The sequence below is a fragment of the Peromyscus californicus genome, unplaced genomic scaffold, assembly GCF_007827085.1.
Source record: "Peromyscus californicus insignis strain IS unplaced genomic scaffold, ASM782708v3 Scaffold_6__1_contigs__length_162567912, whole genome shotgun sequence".
NCBI classification, from domain to species: Eukaryota; Metazoa; Chordata; class Mammalia; order Rodentia; family Cricetidae; genus Peromyscus; species Peromyscus californicus.
Window position 1 is genome coordinate 487,020 of NW_026294584.1, and position 16,927 is coordinate 503,946.

At 40.6% G+C, this 16,927-nt stretch overlaps 1 protein-coding gene across 2 annotated transcripts in view; it reads left to right on the forward strand.

Moving 5' to 3' along the window:
* The window catches only part of Pus7 (pseudouridine synthase 7), a 47,210-nt gene that overhangs the window by 20,312 nt on the left and 9,971 nt on the right, over positions 1-16,927 (forward strand). For both annotated transcript variants that reach the window (XM_052720325.1, XM_052720326.1), the window contains 6 exons: positions 567-678; positions 2,687-2,764; positions 10,888-11,016; positions 12,336-12,461; positions 15,622-15,683; positions 16,341-16,501. In XM_052720325.1, the coding sequence (XP_052576285.1) occupies positions 567-678; positions 2,687-2,764; positions 10,888-11,016; positions 12,336-12,461; positions 15,622-15,683; positions 16,341-16,501 (668 nt within the window). The remainder of the gene's footprint in view (positions 1-566; positions 679-2,686; positions 2,765-10,887; positions 11,017-12,335; positions 12,462-15,621; positions 15,684-16,340; positions 16,502-16,927) is intronic.

Here is a 16,927-nt window from a genome sequence, read left to right on the forward strand (position 1 = left end):
TTTCGTACACACTGACACTATAAGAATCAGGCTTTGAATGCCAGCTACTCTCTCATGTAGATATCTATAGACCATTTGTAGATATTAGCTAAACTTCTGTGGTAGAAATGGCCTTTGGGAAATTTACAAAGTCATTAAAACAAGTCCTTACAAACCCTGTCTCCATCTGTGCTACAATGTGTGAATGATAGGGTCTGTTGTAACAGTTCTTTCCTCTTGAATGTAGCTATAGGGCCCCTTGGTCCTGATGTGTGCTGATCCAGTAACCCTCACAGCACTGTGGGTTCCATGTATCTGCTGAAGGAAGATGGCTGCTTAGTCCTACTCATTTTCTATACCACTTACACTTTGTTTTTGATTTTAAATGTAGACAGATAGTGTTTTAGTATCCAGTTACAGAAAGTTTAGTATGTATGACTCATACAGCTATTTATGCTTCCTGTTAGGCTGCATCTGATTGGCCACTGAATGGTTCTATATTTAAAAAATGATCTCCATAGAGTTTCTTTTCTTTTTTTTTTTAATTTACTATGGTATATATGACATTTAAATTTTTTGTTTTTAAGATCCAAGAAAACATTCTTGGCCAAAATCTCGGGGAAGCTACTGCCACTTTGTTCTATACAAGGAAAACAAAGACACCATGGATGCCATCAATGTATTGTCCAAATATTTACGGTTAGTGTCTCATTCTTGTTCTTACACAAAATCAGTAAAATAGGAATGTGTTCTCTCTTTCTATGCCAGTGGGGAAAAAAGCAGGAATCAGAGATCAGCAAGTGCCAAATGTGCTTCCTAATGGGAATGTTTGTGGGAAATAGATCAAAAAACTTTTTACCCCCATGCTAATAATTCAAGACAGGGTAATAAATAATTCACATACAATTAAGAGTTCCCAGTACAGCCAGGGAAAAATGAAATTTGAGCAAAGGGATGAAAATACAGCAAAGATCGTAGGTTCGGAGGGTAGGTGAATGCCATGATTTTTTTGTGTTTGTGGTTTTAGTAGATAGGAAGAGATGACTCAGCAGTTAAGACCACTGGTTGCTCTTCTATAGCATCCAGATTTCCTCTAGTTCCAAGGGATCTGACACCTTTTTCTGGTCTCCAGGGGCACGAGGTATGCTTGTGGTACATATATAAATATATGCAAGCAAACACTCATACACATAAAATTAAAAAAAATAAATTTTGAAAAGAAATGTCTGTGGATACCACAGAAAATTTGTATTCTATGGAAATTTAACTCAGTTTAAACATGGTTATACAGTGTATATGTTTTCCAGATGAGCAAAACAAAACACCACTAAATGACCTAAGTAGCAAAAGTAATAATTCTTTCCTAGTTCTGTAGCCTGGAAGTTCCAAGATCAGAATATGCAGTTTCTTTTCTTTTTTTTTTTTTAAAGATTTATTTATTTTTTTATGAACACAGTGTTCTCCCTGCACACATCCCTGCAGGCCAGAAGAGGGCACCAGATCTCATTACAGATGGTTGTGAGCCACCATGTAGTTGCTGGGAATTGAACTCAGGACCTTTGGAAGAGTAGCCAGTGCTCTTAACCTCTGAGCCATCTCTCCAGCCGTAGTTTATTTTCTTTTGTTTTCTTTTTTCTTTTTGTTTCTTTGTTTTTCAGACAGGGTCTCTAGCCCTGTCTTTCCTGGAACTCCCTATGAAGAGTCCACCAAGAAGCTACATTCTAACCTGGTCATCTCTTTAAAGGCCTTGTTTCCAAATATTATATTATGAGATGCTGGGAGTCATGAGATGCTGGGAGTCAAGGCTTCTACTTAGGAGTTTGAGGAAAACACAGGTTAGCCCTGAATACCACACCTAATTAAATATGATTTCACTTTTTTTACTAACTTCCAGAAAAAAAAGAGTCTATGGTATCTTGACCATGCTTCATTTTCAGGAGACTAGATAGTCCTCCTAAGGATGTTGACAGGTGGACATGGTTCCTCTGGGATGTACAGTTGGGATTTCTGGAACTATGTAAATATTCTTCTATGGAACTTTGTATATTTTTATATCAGAACTATCTAACCAGCTGGGTTGGGGTGGCACACACCTTTAATGCCAGCACTTGGGAGGCAGAGGCAGGTGGACCTCTGTAAGTTTGAGTCCAGCCTGGTCTACAGATCGAGTTCTAGGACACCAGGGTTACACAGAGAAACCCTGTCTTAAAAACACAAGAAAAAAAAAGAGCTATCCAGATCCCTGTTTTAGCATTTGGCTTTTTTTTTTTTTAATGCAGAGTTATAGATATATTTAAGGTCAAAATCACATTACTGTGACTTCTTGAAAACTAAAGATAGGAAATGTTCAGAGCGCTACATTGTATCTCTAGAATATTTTCCCATTTATTGTCACAGTTTTATGTAACTTAACAAATTGTTTCTGACTGTAGAAGTGTGTAGCTTTTGTTTTTTGTTACTGGTTAGCCAAGTCTGAAAACCAAGTGATTCCTTGACAGCCACCAAGGCTTGAAATCAAGCCCTGCTAAGAAGGCAGCTTTTGCTGCTTTAATTTGCATGTTCATTTAAATTTTCCTCAATAAAATCTTAATTAAAGTTTCTCCTTATTCTCCTAGTATGTTAGTACATGTATTTTGAAACAAGTTATTAGGAATGTGCTTTGGTTAACGTATGTTAATTTCAGAATACTTTGTTTCTGTCTCACCAGGGTAAAACCAAACATATTCTCATATATGGGAACCAAAGACAAAAGGGCCATCACAGTGCAGGAGATTGCTGTCCTCAAGTAAGTAGAGCTCCTCCCCAGATTGACACTGCAGAGGTCCTCGCACACCTTCAGAGCCTCAGGCTTGCTTTACAAAATTTACTGCTTTCAATTGTATACGATGTCTCTGCCTTAAAAATTTTTTAGACATCTTTATTGCATTTATTTATTTATGTATTATTTTGTATGTGTGTGTATGTACATATCTATACACACACCACAGCACGTTAGTGGAGGTCAAAGTACAAATGGAGACAGTAAGTTCTCTCCTACACTGTGTGGGTCCCTTGGACTGGACTCAGGCTGGCAGCAGATGCCTCTTTCTGCTGAGTCATCTTGCCAGCCCAGCTTCTACATTTTTGTAAATATTATTTTTCTACTTCATTTTTTCACCATGAATCTCTGTTTCTTAATCTTTTCAAACGTGTATTTTCTGAGTAATTTTAAAAAGCTGTTTGTGATATAGCCAAAAGAATAAGTGCGCTGGGGCTGGAGAGATGGCTCAGTGATTAAGAGCACTGGCTTCTGTTCCAGAGAACCTGGATTCAATTCCCAGCACTCACATGGCAACTCACAACTGTCTGTAACTCCAGTTCCAGGGGACCTGACATCCTCACACAGACATACATGCAAGCAAAACACTAGTGCACATTTAAAAAAGAGAGAATAAGTGCACCTTTCTCTCTTGTTTATTAAATATCAACATGTATTCTTTAATATTCACGTACAAAACAGTGAATAAGATATTTTGTTTATAACAGACATGCAGATGAAAAAGATGGTCTCTGCTTTTGAAAAAGTAATAGAACAGGACAGACAGATAAGTAGAACCCTGCTAGAGTGAGATGAGAACTGAACTAGGGGTATGCCTTAGTGAGTCTTGACTGTAAACCTGGGACTTACTATAAAGGCAGTCAGGGAAAGTTAGAACAGATAATAGGATGCTATGGTTTTAATATAAATGAGGGCATCTCATCTCTGCACTATGTGCTTTTTCACCTGGGAAAGTCTCTGTTGTGGTAACTGGTCCTGTTCATTATAAGATATTTAGCAGCCTCCCTGATCCCTGTCCTTTCCATACAACAAGCTCGTAATAAGTCCCTGCTGCTCATACAGTTGTGAAAATTAAAACCATCTCCAGACTTGTCAGATGTACCAGGGCAGTGTTGCCTCTGGTAGAGAACTAATGGCCTTGATTCTAGAAGGATGAAATGTTTCTTGCGGCCTGGGAGGACTTAAGTTGTTATTTCCAAACCAATGAAATAGCTTATGGAGATATTAGAAGGACTTATGAAACACAACACATTTACTACCTGGTAAGCAGTTTTGTGGGCATGTAGCAAGAAATAAAGCTTTCTTTGTACTCACTTCAGCGGCATATATGCTGAAATTGGAATCATACAGAAGAGATAGCATAACATCCATATAAGAAAGACAAATTTCTGGGGCATTTGTTATTTTTTTTGGTAAATAGATACTACAGAAGAGCATTAGGTTAAGCAAAACCACTGAGACTCAGAAAGACAAGTACTACACCCCTCCCCCATATGCAGACTCGGTTTTAAGTGTATTGGTGGTGGTGGGGGGGTGTCATGGGAGGGGAAGAAGAGATCTCAAGAGGGAAGAGAGAAAAAAAGAGTGTAAAGGAATATGTATGGCAAAAGATGGGGACTGTTTTTGGTTTTGTTTTTTGATGGGGACTGTTTTTGAGAAGATTTGGAATCATCAAGAATGGGGCAGGAGAGAAGGTGGAAGGGATGAATGAAAACAAAATAAAACAATACATATGTATGAAAATGATATAAGGAAACTCAATCACTTTGTATGCTAAACTTAAAAAGGGAAAAAGACAGGACAAACACAATAAAAGTAGATTAAGACTTATTAAGGAAGGAGGAGAGGGAGGAAAGGAGAAAGGGAAAAGGAAGGCAAGGAAAGAGAGTGGCTGAGGAGGGCAGGATACAGATGCTGAAGGACACACAGCTTATGTTGAGGACCATGTTACAACTGGCTGAATTCCAGTCCTTCTCTTCCTTGGCCTGAGGCAGTGGCACATTGTCATAGGGTACCTCTCCATCACGTTTACTGGGGGGGTGTGAAGATGTTGCTTTGTTTTGAACTTGGGGTGTGTGTGCTAATTTGAGGGTTAAAAACATTTTGGGTTAAAAACATAATTTAAAACCTGAGGCACTTCATCAGCCAGCAGGGGTCAGGCTTGACCAGGATACTGCTCTGCCCTCAGACCTTGTTCTCATTTTCCTGTTGACTTTGAGGAACTGCAGCAGACCATCTCAATGCTGCCCTTTTGAAAGCACTTTGCACTTACCTCTTGGATACAGACTACACCCTTCGTTTGCTTAATGGATCCGTGTGGTAGGCAGATTGGCCTTTCCTGTGAGAATTGGTGGACAGGATAAATCCATTCTGCCACACAGGGATTTTAATTATTGCTGGGTTGATCAGTCCTGGGATAAGCAGCATTTCTGTTCAGCTTCTTGCAACTCTGAGCTACTTGGTCATTTCAACAGGATCCCAAACTGTCTCATTCAGAAGGACTTGCTTCTTTTCCTGCCTGTTCCTGCCAGTCTCCTGTCTGAGCTTGGGCCAGGATTTCTCTGACTTTGTTTTTAAAGGCTTCTGTGTAGCAGGTTGGTTTGTTGGCCCTTATTGCTTAAAAACAAGATTGTCACATGAATTTACAACCAAAAGTACTTGATCTGCAGTCATCAAAATTGGTGAACAGTATTGCCAATGAGCACCTTCACCTTCAAGAACTAAATGTAGCTCTGGGCTTTTGCTGGATGGATGCAGAAATGGCTATCCATTGTGTATTCAGGGAAGAGATTATTCAATATAAAAAAAGTGAAATACCAGTATATCTTAGCATAATAAGCCTTAAGAGTGTTGCATTGTTGGGCATACTGGCACAGGCCAGTAATCCTAACACTCTATAGATTGAAACAGGAGAATAGCAAATTTGAAGCCAATCTGGGCTACACAGGGAGACCCTGACATTAAAAAAAAGAAAAGAAAAATTACACTAAGTAGTTGGGCATTAAAAAAAATCACTATTTGATTTCTTTTTTATTTACATGAAATGTTCAAAATGGGGAAATATGTAAACAAAAAGTACAGTAAAATTACAGGGACTACAGGGAAGGCTAGAGGACATGGAGTCAGTGCTGAGTGGATGAGGTTTCTTTTTTCAGGTGATGGAGACACACTGCACACATTGTAAGTATATACTAAAAACCCTGAAAACAGATAAAATGATGAATTTTATGTTTTTAAAGAAGGAGAAGGCCTGGCACTCACCTTTAATCTTTCCCCTCTTCCCCCCAGCATACACACACACACACACACACACAGGAACACATGCTCGGGAGGCAAGGCAGTCAGATTTCTATGAGACCAGCAAGGAAGGAAGGAAGGAAGGAAGGAAGGAAGGAGGGAGGGGAGGGAGGGAGGGAGGGAGGGAGGGAGGGAGGGAGGGAGGGAGGGAGGGAGGGAGGGAGGGAGGGAGGGAAGGAAGGAAGGAAGGAAGGAAGGAAGGAAGGAAGGAAGGAAGGAAGGAAGGAAGGAAGGAGAGAGACAGAAAAGGACAGAAAAGTCAGGCTCTTTTCTGGCACTAACAAGAAGCAGTCTCCAGAGGTCGCCAGGTCAGCCAGGCTGACAACTTAGTTCTTTTTTGCTCCTGTCTTTTGCTTTTGCTTACTTTTATTTTACTTTTTATTTTGCTCCTGTCTCTGAAATACTGTCACTTTCTCTAGGAGTGTCTACTGACTAAAGAGCTCCATCGGCTGGTCCTCACTACTTATGCTGACCATGTGCTTTTTTGGAGTCTTTGTGATATATGCCTTTGACTTTCAACATTCTCCCTCTACATCTCAATTCAAGGGCCTTTTTCTGCTGGGCCTGCTGTGACTTAGCTGCTGGAACACACCTGCTCCCCTGCTTGAGGTGGCCCTGGTTTATATGAGGTCCTATGCAGGCACAGGAAATAGGAGAACTGGGTGTACAAGTTTTATTAATTTCCTGACTTTGATGGCTGTCTTCTACCTTTTCTATTAATGGAGTGGCAACTTTTTTTTTTTTTAACTTAGTAAGGCTGGAGGTGTGAAGCCCTGGGGTTAGTACCCAGCACTAACCAAAAGTGGAAGAGGGTGTTAAGCAATGAAAAGCTTGTCATTCTGCTTCCTTACAAATGAAATGAAATAAACAGGCTGATGTCGAGTACATCAAGGGGTTGGTTGTCTTCAGAGAGTATTAAGAATTTCAGGAGAGCAGGATGGTGGTAGCACATGCCTTTAATCCCAGTACTACGAAGCAAAGGCAGAGGGATCTCTGTGAGTTCAAGACCAGCCTGGTCTACAGAGCGAGTTCCACGACAGCCAGGGCTGTTACACAAAGAAACCCTGTCTCGAAAAAGAAAAAGAAAAAGAAAAGAATTTCAGGAGAGCTAAGAACAGCTTAAGGGTAGAATGCTTGTCTGGCATGTATGAAGCCGTAGCTCAATTCCCAGCAATGAAATAAAAAGAATTCCAGGAACTCAGATGTTATATAGGTGATTTTTTTTTAAAAAAAAATGTGTTTTATTTTTATGTGCATGAATGTTTTATCAGCTTCTGTGTATGTGCACTATATGCATACCTGGTACCTGTGGAAGTCAGAAGAGGGGTCAAATCTTCTGGAACTGAAGTTATGGATGGTTTTGAGCCACTATGTGGGTGTTGAGAATCAAACCTGAGTCCTCTACAATGGTTAAGAGCATCAAACAAGTGCTCTTAACCATTGAGCCATCTCTCTAGCCCAAGGTGAAATAAAGTTTTATTTTTAATTGTGTGTGTGCCTGTGTGGGGATACCTTCAGAGGCCAGAAGATGGCGTCAGATTCCCTAGAGCTAGAAGGGTTTTTTTGGTTTTGGAGGTTTGTAGATGTAACCATCTTATTAAATAAGAAACACAGAACCAATTGCAGAGTTAAAAGCCCAAGAGGTCAGAGCAATAGCTAAGAGCTAAAAACCCTTTCTTACCCTTCACTGCCGCTGCTATCTCTCCTCTCAGCAAGAGACCTACTTCCTGTGTGTTTGTCCTTTTCATTGACTTTCTGTTCTGCCTTCTCATTGGTTGTAAACCCAACCGCATGACCTCCTCGTCACTGCCTGTCTGTACAGACCTCCAGGTCTTCTATGGTTGGTATTGAGATTAAAGGCGTGTGTCCCCATGCTGGCTGTATCTTTGAACACACAGAGATCTGCCTAGCTCTGCTTCCCAAGTGCTGGGATTAAAGGTGTGTGCCACCACCGCCCAGCTTCTGCTATGGCTACAAATAAAATCACATTTCAGTACAAATAAAATCTCACCATAGGGCCGGGCGGTGGTGGTGGCGGTGGCGGCGGCGGCGGCGGCGGCGGCGGCGGCGGCGGCGGCGGCGGCGGCGGCGGCGGCGGCGGCGGCGGCGGCGCACGCCTTTAATCCCAGCACTCGGGAGGCAGAGCCAGGCGGATCTCTGTGAGTTCGAGGCCAGCCTGGTCTCCAAAGCGAGTTCCAGGAAAGGCGCAAAGCTACACAGAGAAACCCTGTCTCGAAAAAACCAAAAAAAAAAAAAAAAAAAAAAAAAAATCACCATAGGGGTTTTTTTTGTTTTTTGAGACAGAGTATCTCCGTGTAGTTTTGGTGCCTGTCCTGGATCTCACTCTGTAGACAAGACTGGCCTTGAACTCACAAAGATCCTCCTCGCTCTGCCTCCTGAGTGCTGGGATTAAAGGCGTGCGCCACCACTGCCCAGAGAGTTGCAGCCTAGTGTGGGTACTGAGAAACAAACTCAGGTTGTGGAAGAGCAACAAGTGCTCTTAATTGCTGAGCTGTGTCTCTGGCTCTATATAGGTGAATTCTAAAAATTTACATAGCTTCACTTGTGTGTGTGTGTGTGTGTGTGTGTGTGTGTGTGTGTGTAGACCAAGATTGCCCAATTAGTTTTCCCCATGTGATAGGACTTGAGAGGCCTGTAGAACAGTTCCATGATTTAGAACTTTGGGACAGAATTCAGCCTCTCAGTTGCTGAGGTCCACACCTAGACCTCCCCAGCCCTATATTCATAGACATAAATATACACATGTACACACATGTACACATAAATATACAATATGTACACATAAACGTAAATATACTGGAAGCCACTGGCAGACTCAAGCCAACCTCAACACCTTGCCTTTGCTACAGGACAAAGTAGCTGTCTTTTCAAAGGAAACATGGACATAGGAAAAATTAAAACCATATTCTTAGGCACCGTGATGTGTTATGTGGCATTGTTTCTTTTTTCTTTCTTTCTTTCTTTCTTTTTTTTTTTTTTTTTTTAGATTTATTATGTATACAATGTTCTGTCTGCTGCACCAGGTCTCATTGTAGATGGTTGTGAGCCACCGTGAGGTTGCTGGGAATTGAACTCTGGACCTCTGGAAGAGCAGCCATCTTAACCACTTAACCGCTGAGCCATCTCTCCAGCCCATGGCATTGTTTCTAATAATTGAAAATTGAAAACAACTAGTTCATGACCCAAATTAGAGAGAATCTTAAAGACAATTAATAGTTAAATAAATAAATTGGATTCTTGGAGCCCAGATGGTAGAAAAAAGGGACCTAAAGTTCATCTTGTATTCAAGAAAATCCAAAGATACATATGGAAGCATTCAAGGTGAAAATATAAAGTGACTGGCATTGGGGGGTGGGGGTGAGAACACTGGCAAGTACCTTTGATCTTTATATTGTACTTTGGAAAGTATCTTTTTGGTTTTGGATGTTGTTTATTTGTCTTTAGGGAGGATCTCACTATGTAACCTTGGCTGACCAGGACTGGCTGTATAGACCAGGATGGCCTCTCTATGGCCTTTACAGGATTTTGGGGGGTTTTGTTTATTTGTTTGCTTAGATTCATCTTGTTTTATGTATGAGTATTTTGCCTACATATGCACCATGTGCAGGTTTGGTGCCTGTGGATGTCAGAAGAGAGCTTCAGATATAGAATGAGAGTTACAGGTGGTTATAAAACACCATGTGGATGCTGGGAATCAAACCCAGGTCCTCTGTAAGAACAGCAAGTGCTCTTACATGCTGAACCATCACTCCAGCCTCCCTTATATATTTTCAAAATAAAAATAAAAATGAGCATTTTCAAAATTTTAATATATCAAGAACAGCCCCTTAACATGAAACCTTCTGAAATGAACATCTTTTCTTGAGAGAGTTGTATTAATCTCAATCTTACTTCAAAACTTTCCAGGCCAAGAGGCTAGAGAGACAGTTCAGCAGTAAAGAATGTATACTGCTCTTGCAGTGGACCTGAGTTTGATTGCCAGCACCCACATTGGGTAATTTTTGATCTCCTGTAACTCTGGCTCTAGGGAGATCCAATGACTCTGCCCTCAGGAGTACCTGCATTTATTTACACATACAAACACACTTACACATAATTAAAAATAAATATTTAAAAAGAAAGAAAGTGTTAACATCAACTGCAAGTGGGGAGAGTTATGGGGATAAAGAAAGAGCAAAGACTTTTCAGTATAGTATTTGCTTTTCTACATAGATTTCCTGTTGAGGAAGACAAACACTTTCTAATGAAACAATCGTAACAGCATGGGAACACTTGTGTACAATGATAGCAGGACACAGGTTTGTATGATTCTAGCTATACACATCTTCAATGTGTTTTTTAAAAGAATGAGGAAATACAGAGACCTAATACTTTTTTCAAGGGATGAACCAATTAATTTTCTTTCTTATTATTTTTGTGTTTTCTAAGGTTGTCTTTTAGTTATGAGTTTACAATATTTTTCTTACTGGCCCAATTATGGCTAATCTTTTCTTAAATGTTAGAGACCACTCTCTACAGTCCTGTGGGATTGCTGTCTGCCACCATCCCCTTTGTTACCCTCTGTGCACAGAAAGTAGCATCCTGTACATCTTATGTTTCCATTGGTGTTTAAGCCCCATTGTTCCAGTACTGTTATGCACAAGAGTAATTCAAGGGGGAAGGACAAGTGCACCTTGTTACCTTCTGCAGTCTTTCTAATGGTCACAGCCTTGGTGTGCCCTTGTTTTCTGCAGGATCTCACGATCCTTTCTCTGCTCCTGTTTTCTTTAAAGAATAAGTGCACAAAGACTCGCCCACCTGAATAAGTGCTTGATGAACTTCAAGTTGGGTAATTTCAGCTATCAGAAAACTCCTCTGAAATTGGGAGAGCTTCAAGGAAATCACTTCACTGTTGTTCTCAGGTAAAGTACTGCAGGTAGGAGTACAGATAGGAGACCTGGGGCTGTCTATCTGGGTCTCCATGGTCTGTTTCTATATGTGTTGATAGGGTAGAGGATAGCTGGTATAGATGGAAGGGCTGGCTGGGAGAACAAGGACTGTAGGAGCGGGGAACAAATACTGTGTAGCATTTCTCCTGATAAATGGTCTTTATCCCTCCCTCAAAAGCTTCCTATAGCCTTCAGAAACACTGTTCTTCAGATCCAGTTTTGAAAGATAAAGAGCCTGTGATTTAATCATACACCCCCACCCCCACCCCACCCCACCCCCCACCACCACCACCACCACCACCACCACCACCCCCCCCCCACCACCACCACCCCCACCCCCCCACCCCCCCGTTTTCCAAGACAGGGTTTCTCTGTGTAGTTTTGTGCCTTTCCTGGAACTCACTTTGTAGACCAGGCTGGCCTTGAACTCACAAAGATCCACCTGGCTCTGCCTCCTGAGTGCTGGGATTAAAGGTGTGCACCACCACCGCCCAGCCTAATTCTTATGAGGTGCCTAGAATGGACACATTCAGAGAAAGATTAGGTTACTTTGGGAGAGAGTTATTTGTTGGCATAAGTTTCAGTTTGGGATCAAGCATAGTTGCATATGCCTGTAATCCCAGACTCAGAGGCAAAGGCAGAAGATCACATGACTCCTTCAAGGTAAACCTGGATTACATGGTTTGCAGACTGGCCAGGGGCTATATAGCAAGACATGCAGAATAATAAATACATTTCATTGGGGGAAGTGGACAAGTTTGGGGACTACATAGTGCGAGAAGCCGCACCACATTGCACATGTGCTCCATCTTACAATAATTTGCACTTAAAACTGATTAAAATGGGCCGGGCGGTGGTGGCGCACGCCTTTAATCCCAGCACTCGGGAGGCAGAGCCAGGCGGATCTCTGTGAGTTCGAGGCCAGCCTGGGCTACCAAGTGAGTCCCAGGAAAGGCGCAAAGCTGCACAGAGAAACCCTGTCTCGAAAAACCAAAAAAAAAAAAAAAACTGATTAAAATGAGCTGGTCAGTGGTGGTTCATGCACAGGGGCAGGGGAATTTCTCTGAGTTCAAGGCCAGTCTGGTCGACAACACAAGTTTCAGGACAGCCAGGACTACACTGAGAGACCCTATCTCAAAAAAAAAAAAAAAAGCTGATTAACAAATCAGCAGAGTCCTCAGGAGGCATAGAAAAGATTGCAAAGGTAAGATACAGAAGCCACTGTTAGGTGTGCATCATAAAATGAGTTTGACTGTCTATTTTTTTCCTCTGAATAATTTGGGTCCTTGCAGGAATATAACAGGAACTGATGAGCAAGTACAGCAGGCCATGCAATCTCTGAAGGAGACTGGCTTCATTAACTACTATGGCATGCAAAGATTTGGGACCACAGCTGTCCCTACGTACCAAGTTGGAAGGTATGTATTTGATTTTCTAACTTTTATCTTTTTATTTTTTGGAGTTTTGTTTTGTTTTGTTTTGTTTTGTCTTGTTTTTTGAGACATTATCTCAGTATGTAGCTCTGGGTGTCTTGGAACTCACTGTGTAGACCAGGCTGGCCTTGAACTTACAGAGATCTGTCTGCCTGCCTCTGCCTATGGAGTACTTTGATGATTTATATAGAAGACGACTCAAAAAGTTTTTGTTAATTGAAAGGTTTGTATTTAATTTTGTAATTTCTATCTAAAGGATACCTCTCATAAAAGAAATAAAATTTTTGTTAATGGTATGTTGATTCTTTCAGGATTCTGTCATGTTTAGGGCAAATGAACAGCTGATCCATAGGCTCTTTGTAAGATTTATTCTATTTCAGTTAATGCACACAACAGTGTAACAGTGTGTTTTCTTTAAAAAAAAAAAAGAGGAAGAAAGAAAGAAATGAGGTCTGGAGAGACAGGCAACTCAGTAAAGTGCTTACTACACAAGCATGAGGTCGTAGGTTCAGATCCCCAGCACTGCACAGAAGCGGGTGTGATAGAACACACAGGTAGAGACAAGTGGATCCCTCGATCTCTCTGGCCAATGAGACTAGCCTAGTCAGTGAAAAATGGTCTGAAAAAATAAGGTGGAGAGCCACTGAGGAAGGTCTCTAGCCTCTAGAGGCACGTATATAACACATATATAACACACAGTTGAAGATGTGACCTAAATATTAAATTTAACCTCCCATTCCTCACTGCCCTTCTGGGAAGGGTCTCTTTTAGGTTTTTTTGGGGGGGAGTTGTTTGTTTTTCTTTTTGATTTTTTGAGACTGGGTTTCTCTGTGTAGTCCCTGCTGTCCTAGAACTCACTCTGTATACCAGACTGACCTCAAACTCAGAGATCAGCTTGCCTCTGCCTCCTAAGTGCTGGGACTAAAGGAGTGCGCCACCACTCCTGGCATCTCTTTTACTTTTCAGCAGGTAAGTGGCCAGCCATAAAAAGCTGGGTAACACAGGCCCAGAGTACCCAGACCCAAGGCATGCACACTATGATCTCTCAACACACAAGTTCCAGTTGATTAATTTTTCATCTGCCCTGCCCCCACCCTTTCAAGAAAACCCTAGAAGATACCATTAGTAATGTAGAATTTAAGAGCTTGGTTCACACTTAGGTAATTGGAAAGCCCTCCAGAGTAAAAATTATTACAGTAGGTCTCACCAATAAATGAGATTGGTTTTGTAAACATACTTTGGGAATCCAGCTGTCCAGAAGGGATTGCCACATAAAGTAACTAATTATATGGAAGTTAGAGTGATGGTAGCTTCACTGAATGCTATCTAAGAACACTTGTTCTTCCTTCTGTTTCAGCAAGTACAGAGGTTGCGCTTCAGGAGGGCTCCCAAGCACACTAATTAAATAGTTGACACAAGAGTTTTCTCTCATCCAGCTTTTCAGTATCAAGTTGTATTTGCTTATATGATTTTACAAGGACCGAGGGATTGGTCTGCTGTGTGGCAGCTCCTGTGCCTCTCTCAGGCAGTATTGTAAAGTGAGGCTTGAGTTCTGAGCCTCAAACTACTCCTCTGTAAAGTGGAACTAATACCAACTTCACAGAAGGCTGAGAATGAAGATGGTGTTTATGCAGCACCTATTTCTATGCTTAAAATATACTAAGTAATTAATAAATAGAAATCTTTCTAAATTAAGGCCAGACAGGCACAGTGGAGTCCAGTCCTGGGCAGCTGATTAGGACTGTGAAAGACCAGGCCAGCAGCATAGAATGATCTGCTAATTTAGAACAAGAACAAGAGGAAAGTTTAGGGCTAGAATGTGGCTCAGCTAATAGAGTGTTTACCTTCCATACATGAAGCCCTAGACTAGACCATCACTGATGAAGGAAAAGCCACTACAGTAACCAATAGAAAATACGGATTAGCATAATATAGATGCTGATTGTTGTGGCACAGAACATTTAAGGAAGGTTTCTATCAGCCTATGTATTTTTAATTAACTTAGCAGAAGCACAGCCATGTTACCCTATAGTTTTGTATCCCAAAGAAAATTACTGCAAATAATTGCTCAGTAAAGTGGTGTCAGATTTACTCAGAAAGAGAAGTTGCATAATATGCCCAAAGACCAATACAAGTTAGTTCAGAGTTCCAAACAATTTATTTTCACAATGTCAGACTATTCCCTACCTTCATAGAATTTACTGTATCACTATAAGGTTTCCTAAGGGGAAATGCCAAATCTCAATATATAATTAAACAGAAGATGGATCCAGAATATATAAAAACAAATGAAAAACTCTTACACCTCATAGCAAAGGGACAATCCAAACTTTTTTTAATGTTTTTTCTTGGCATATATTAATTACATACTCTAATTGTTTTCATTATTTTCATATGTATATATTCAATCATATTGTTCCCCCCTCCCCACTCTAATTGCCTGCTTCTTCCCAGCTTTCTCCACATTTACTTACATGTATTCTAAATGTGTCCCATTGAGGTCCATTAGAGTTGTTTACAGAAGCATGGACAACTTATCACTGAAGAAAATGTGCCCTCCGTTCTATGACAGGGTATTAACAGGACCAGTTTTCTGGGAATCTTGTGTGAGTAGTCACAGCTGCTGTGAGTTCAAAGTGCAATAGTCATGTGATACTCAGAAGTCAGCTCCTTCCCCACTCCATCCTCCAGCTTCTACATTCTTTCCACTCCCTTTTCTTCTGGTGCCCCTGCTCTTTGGAGGAGATGAAATAATGTCCCATTTATGACTGGGCATTCAGAAACTGAATCCAGGTCTTCTGCAGAGTGTATATCTGCTTGTGGGTTTGTGCATGTTGAATATAATGCACATAGAGGCCAGAAGAGGGCAGCAGATCCACTGGAGTTACAGGCAGCTGTGAGTTGCTGGGAACCAAACTCAGGTCCTCTGCAAGAGCACTACTCACTCTTAGTAAATGAACCATCCTTCTAGCCTCAGAGACGCTTTCTATGGCAGATAGTGGTCACGGAAGTCTGTGTCATAGTTTTCCTACATACTTTTTAAATTTAGTGAATTCATAAGTGTTTCTTCTTGCCTTCTCAACAGTTGAGCATACAAAGCTTATCTTATGCAAGGTTAAGTAAGTAAATACTGTTTTAATTCTAGAGCTATTCTGCAGAATTCCTGGACAGAAGTCATGGATTTAATACTGAAGCCCCGTTCTGGAGGTGAGAAAAAAATTTGTGTTAAAATAAAATGCATAGGGTGTATAGCTAGATATTCATGGAAACACTTTAAGTAAAAGTAACTGCAGGTTGTTGTTTTAAAGTTCTTGTTTTGGTTTTTCTTTTATATTCTTGCTCCTTATTCATCCAATTTATTCATGCAAGTTTAAATATAAGTTTATTTCTCTTCAGTTACTACAAATTCTCTGAATTTATAGGAAACTTATATGTATGATCATTTTTCTAAAGCATAGTATAATGACTAAATTTTTTCCAGGAAATATCTCTAAAACTATACTGTAAAAAGGGGATTTAACTGATAGTTTATAAATTGTCAAATTTATATTTATACTCACTTTAGGTAACTGTTCATATTTGAGCTAAAAAAAAAAAAAACTTTTTCATTTTAAAGCAAACAGTACGGGGCAAAGAGAAGGTGAAACCTCCTTAGCTGAGGTGATGGTGAACAGTAGCTCTTGCTGTTTACAGAGCCAAAGAGAAGTAATCTCTTTGGGGGTTCCATGTTTTTGCTTTTGAGCGACTGTGAGCTTCTTTATTACACATGAATGTTTTCCCAGTTTTATGTTCCCTATGAATCATGTTAAGTGATGCACATTTTTCTGTTGGACAAGTTTGATGGTAGCTTTTCTGTTCCTACAGCTGAAAAGGGGTACTTGGTGAAATGCAGAGAAGAATGGGCCAAGACCAAAGATCCAGCCTCTGCCCTCAAAAAACTACCTGTCAAAAGGTGTGTGGAAGGTCAGCTGCTTCGAGGACTTTCAAAATATGGAATGAAGAATATAGTCTCTGCATTTGGCATAGTGAGTGCAATTTGTGAATCAGGAACTGACTCAAGGTGGCTAATGCTTTTTAAAAATGAACTGAAAAATTTTTGAAACAACAGCAAATAAGAATCCTTTAGTAGTCTTAAAAGGAATTTACTTGAGTATGCCTCATTCTGACCCTGAAAGATGATGTGTGAGAAATGCTGGTGGTGTTTATTAACATTGGAGGTTCAAGAAAGTATCTATGGAAAATATAATTGTCAATTGAATTTAATATAATTGAATGGGATTTGACCAATTTAGAAGCCAATGTACAGTCGCTTCTTTTAAAATTTATTTTGTGTTTGTGTCTATGCATGTACTTGAGCACACAGGTAGGGATCAGGACATTTGAGAGTTCATTCTCTCTTTATGTTATGTCTGTCCCCAGAGATCAAACTCAGGTAGTCAGGCTTGGCACAA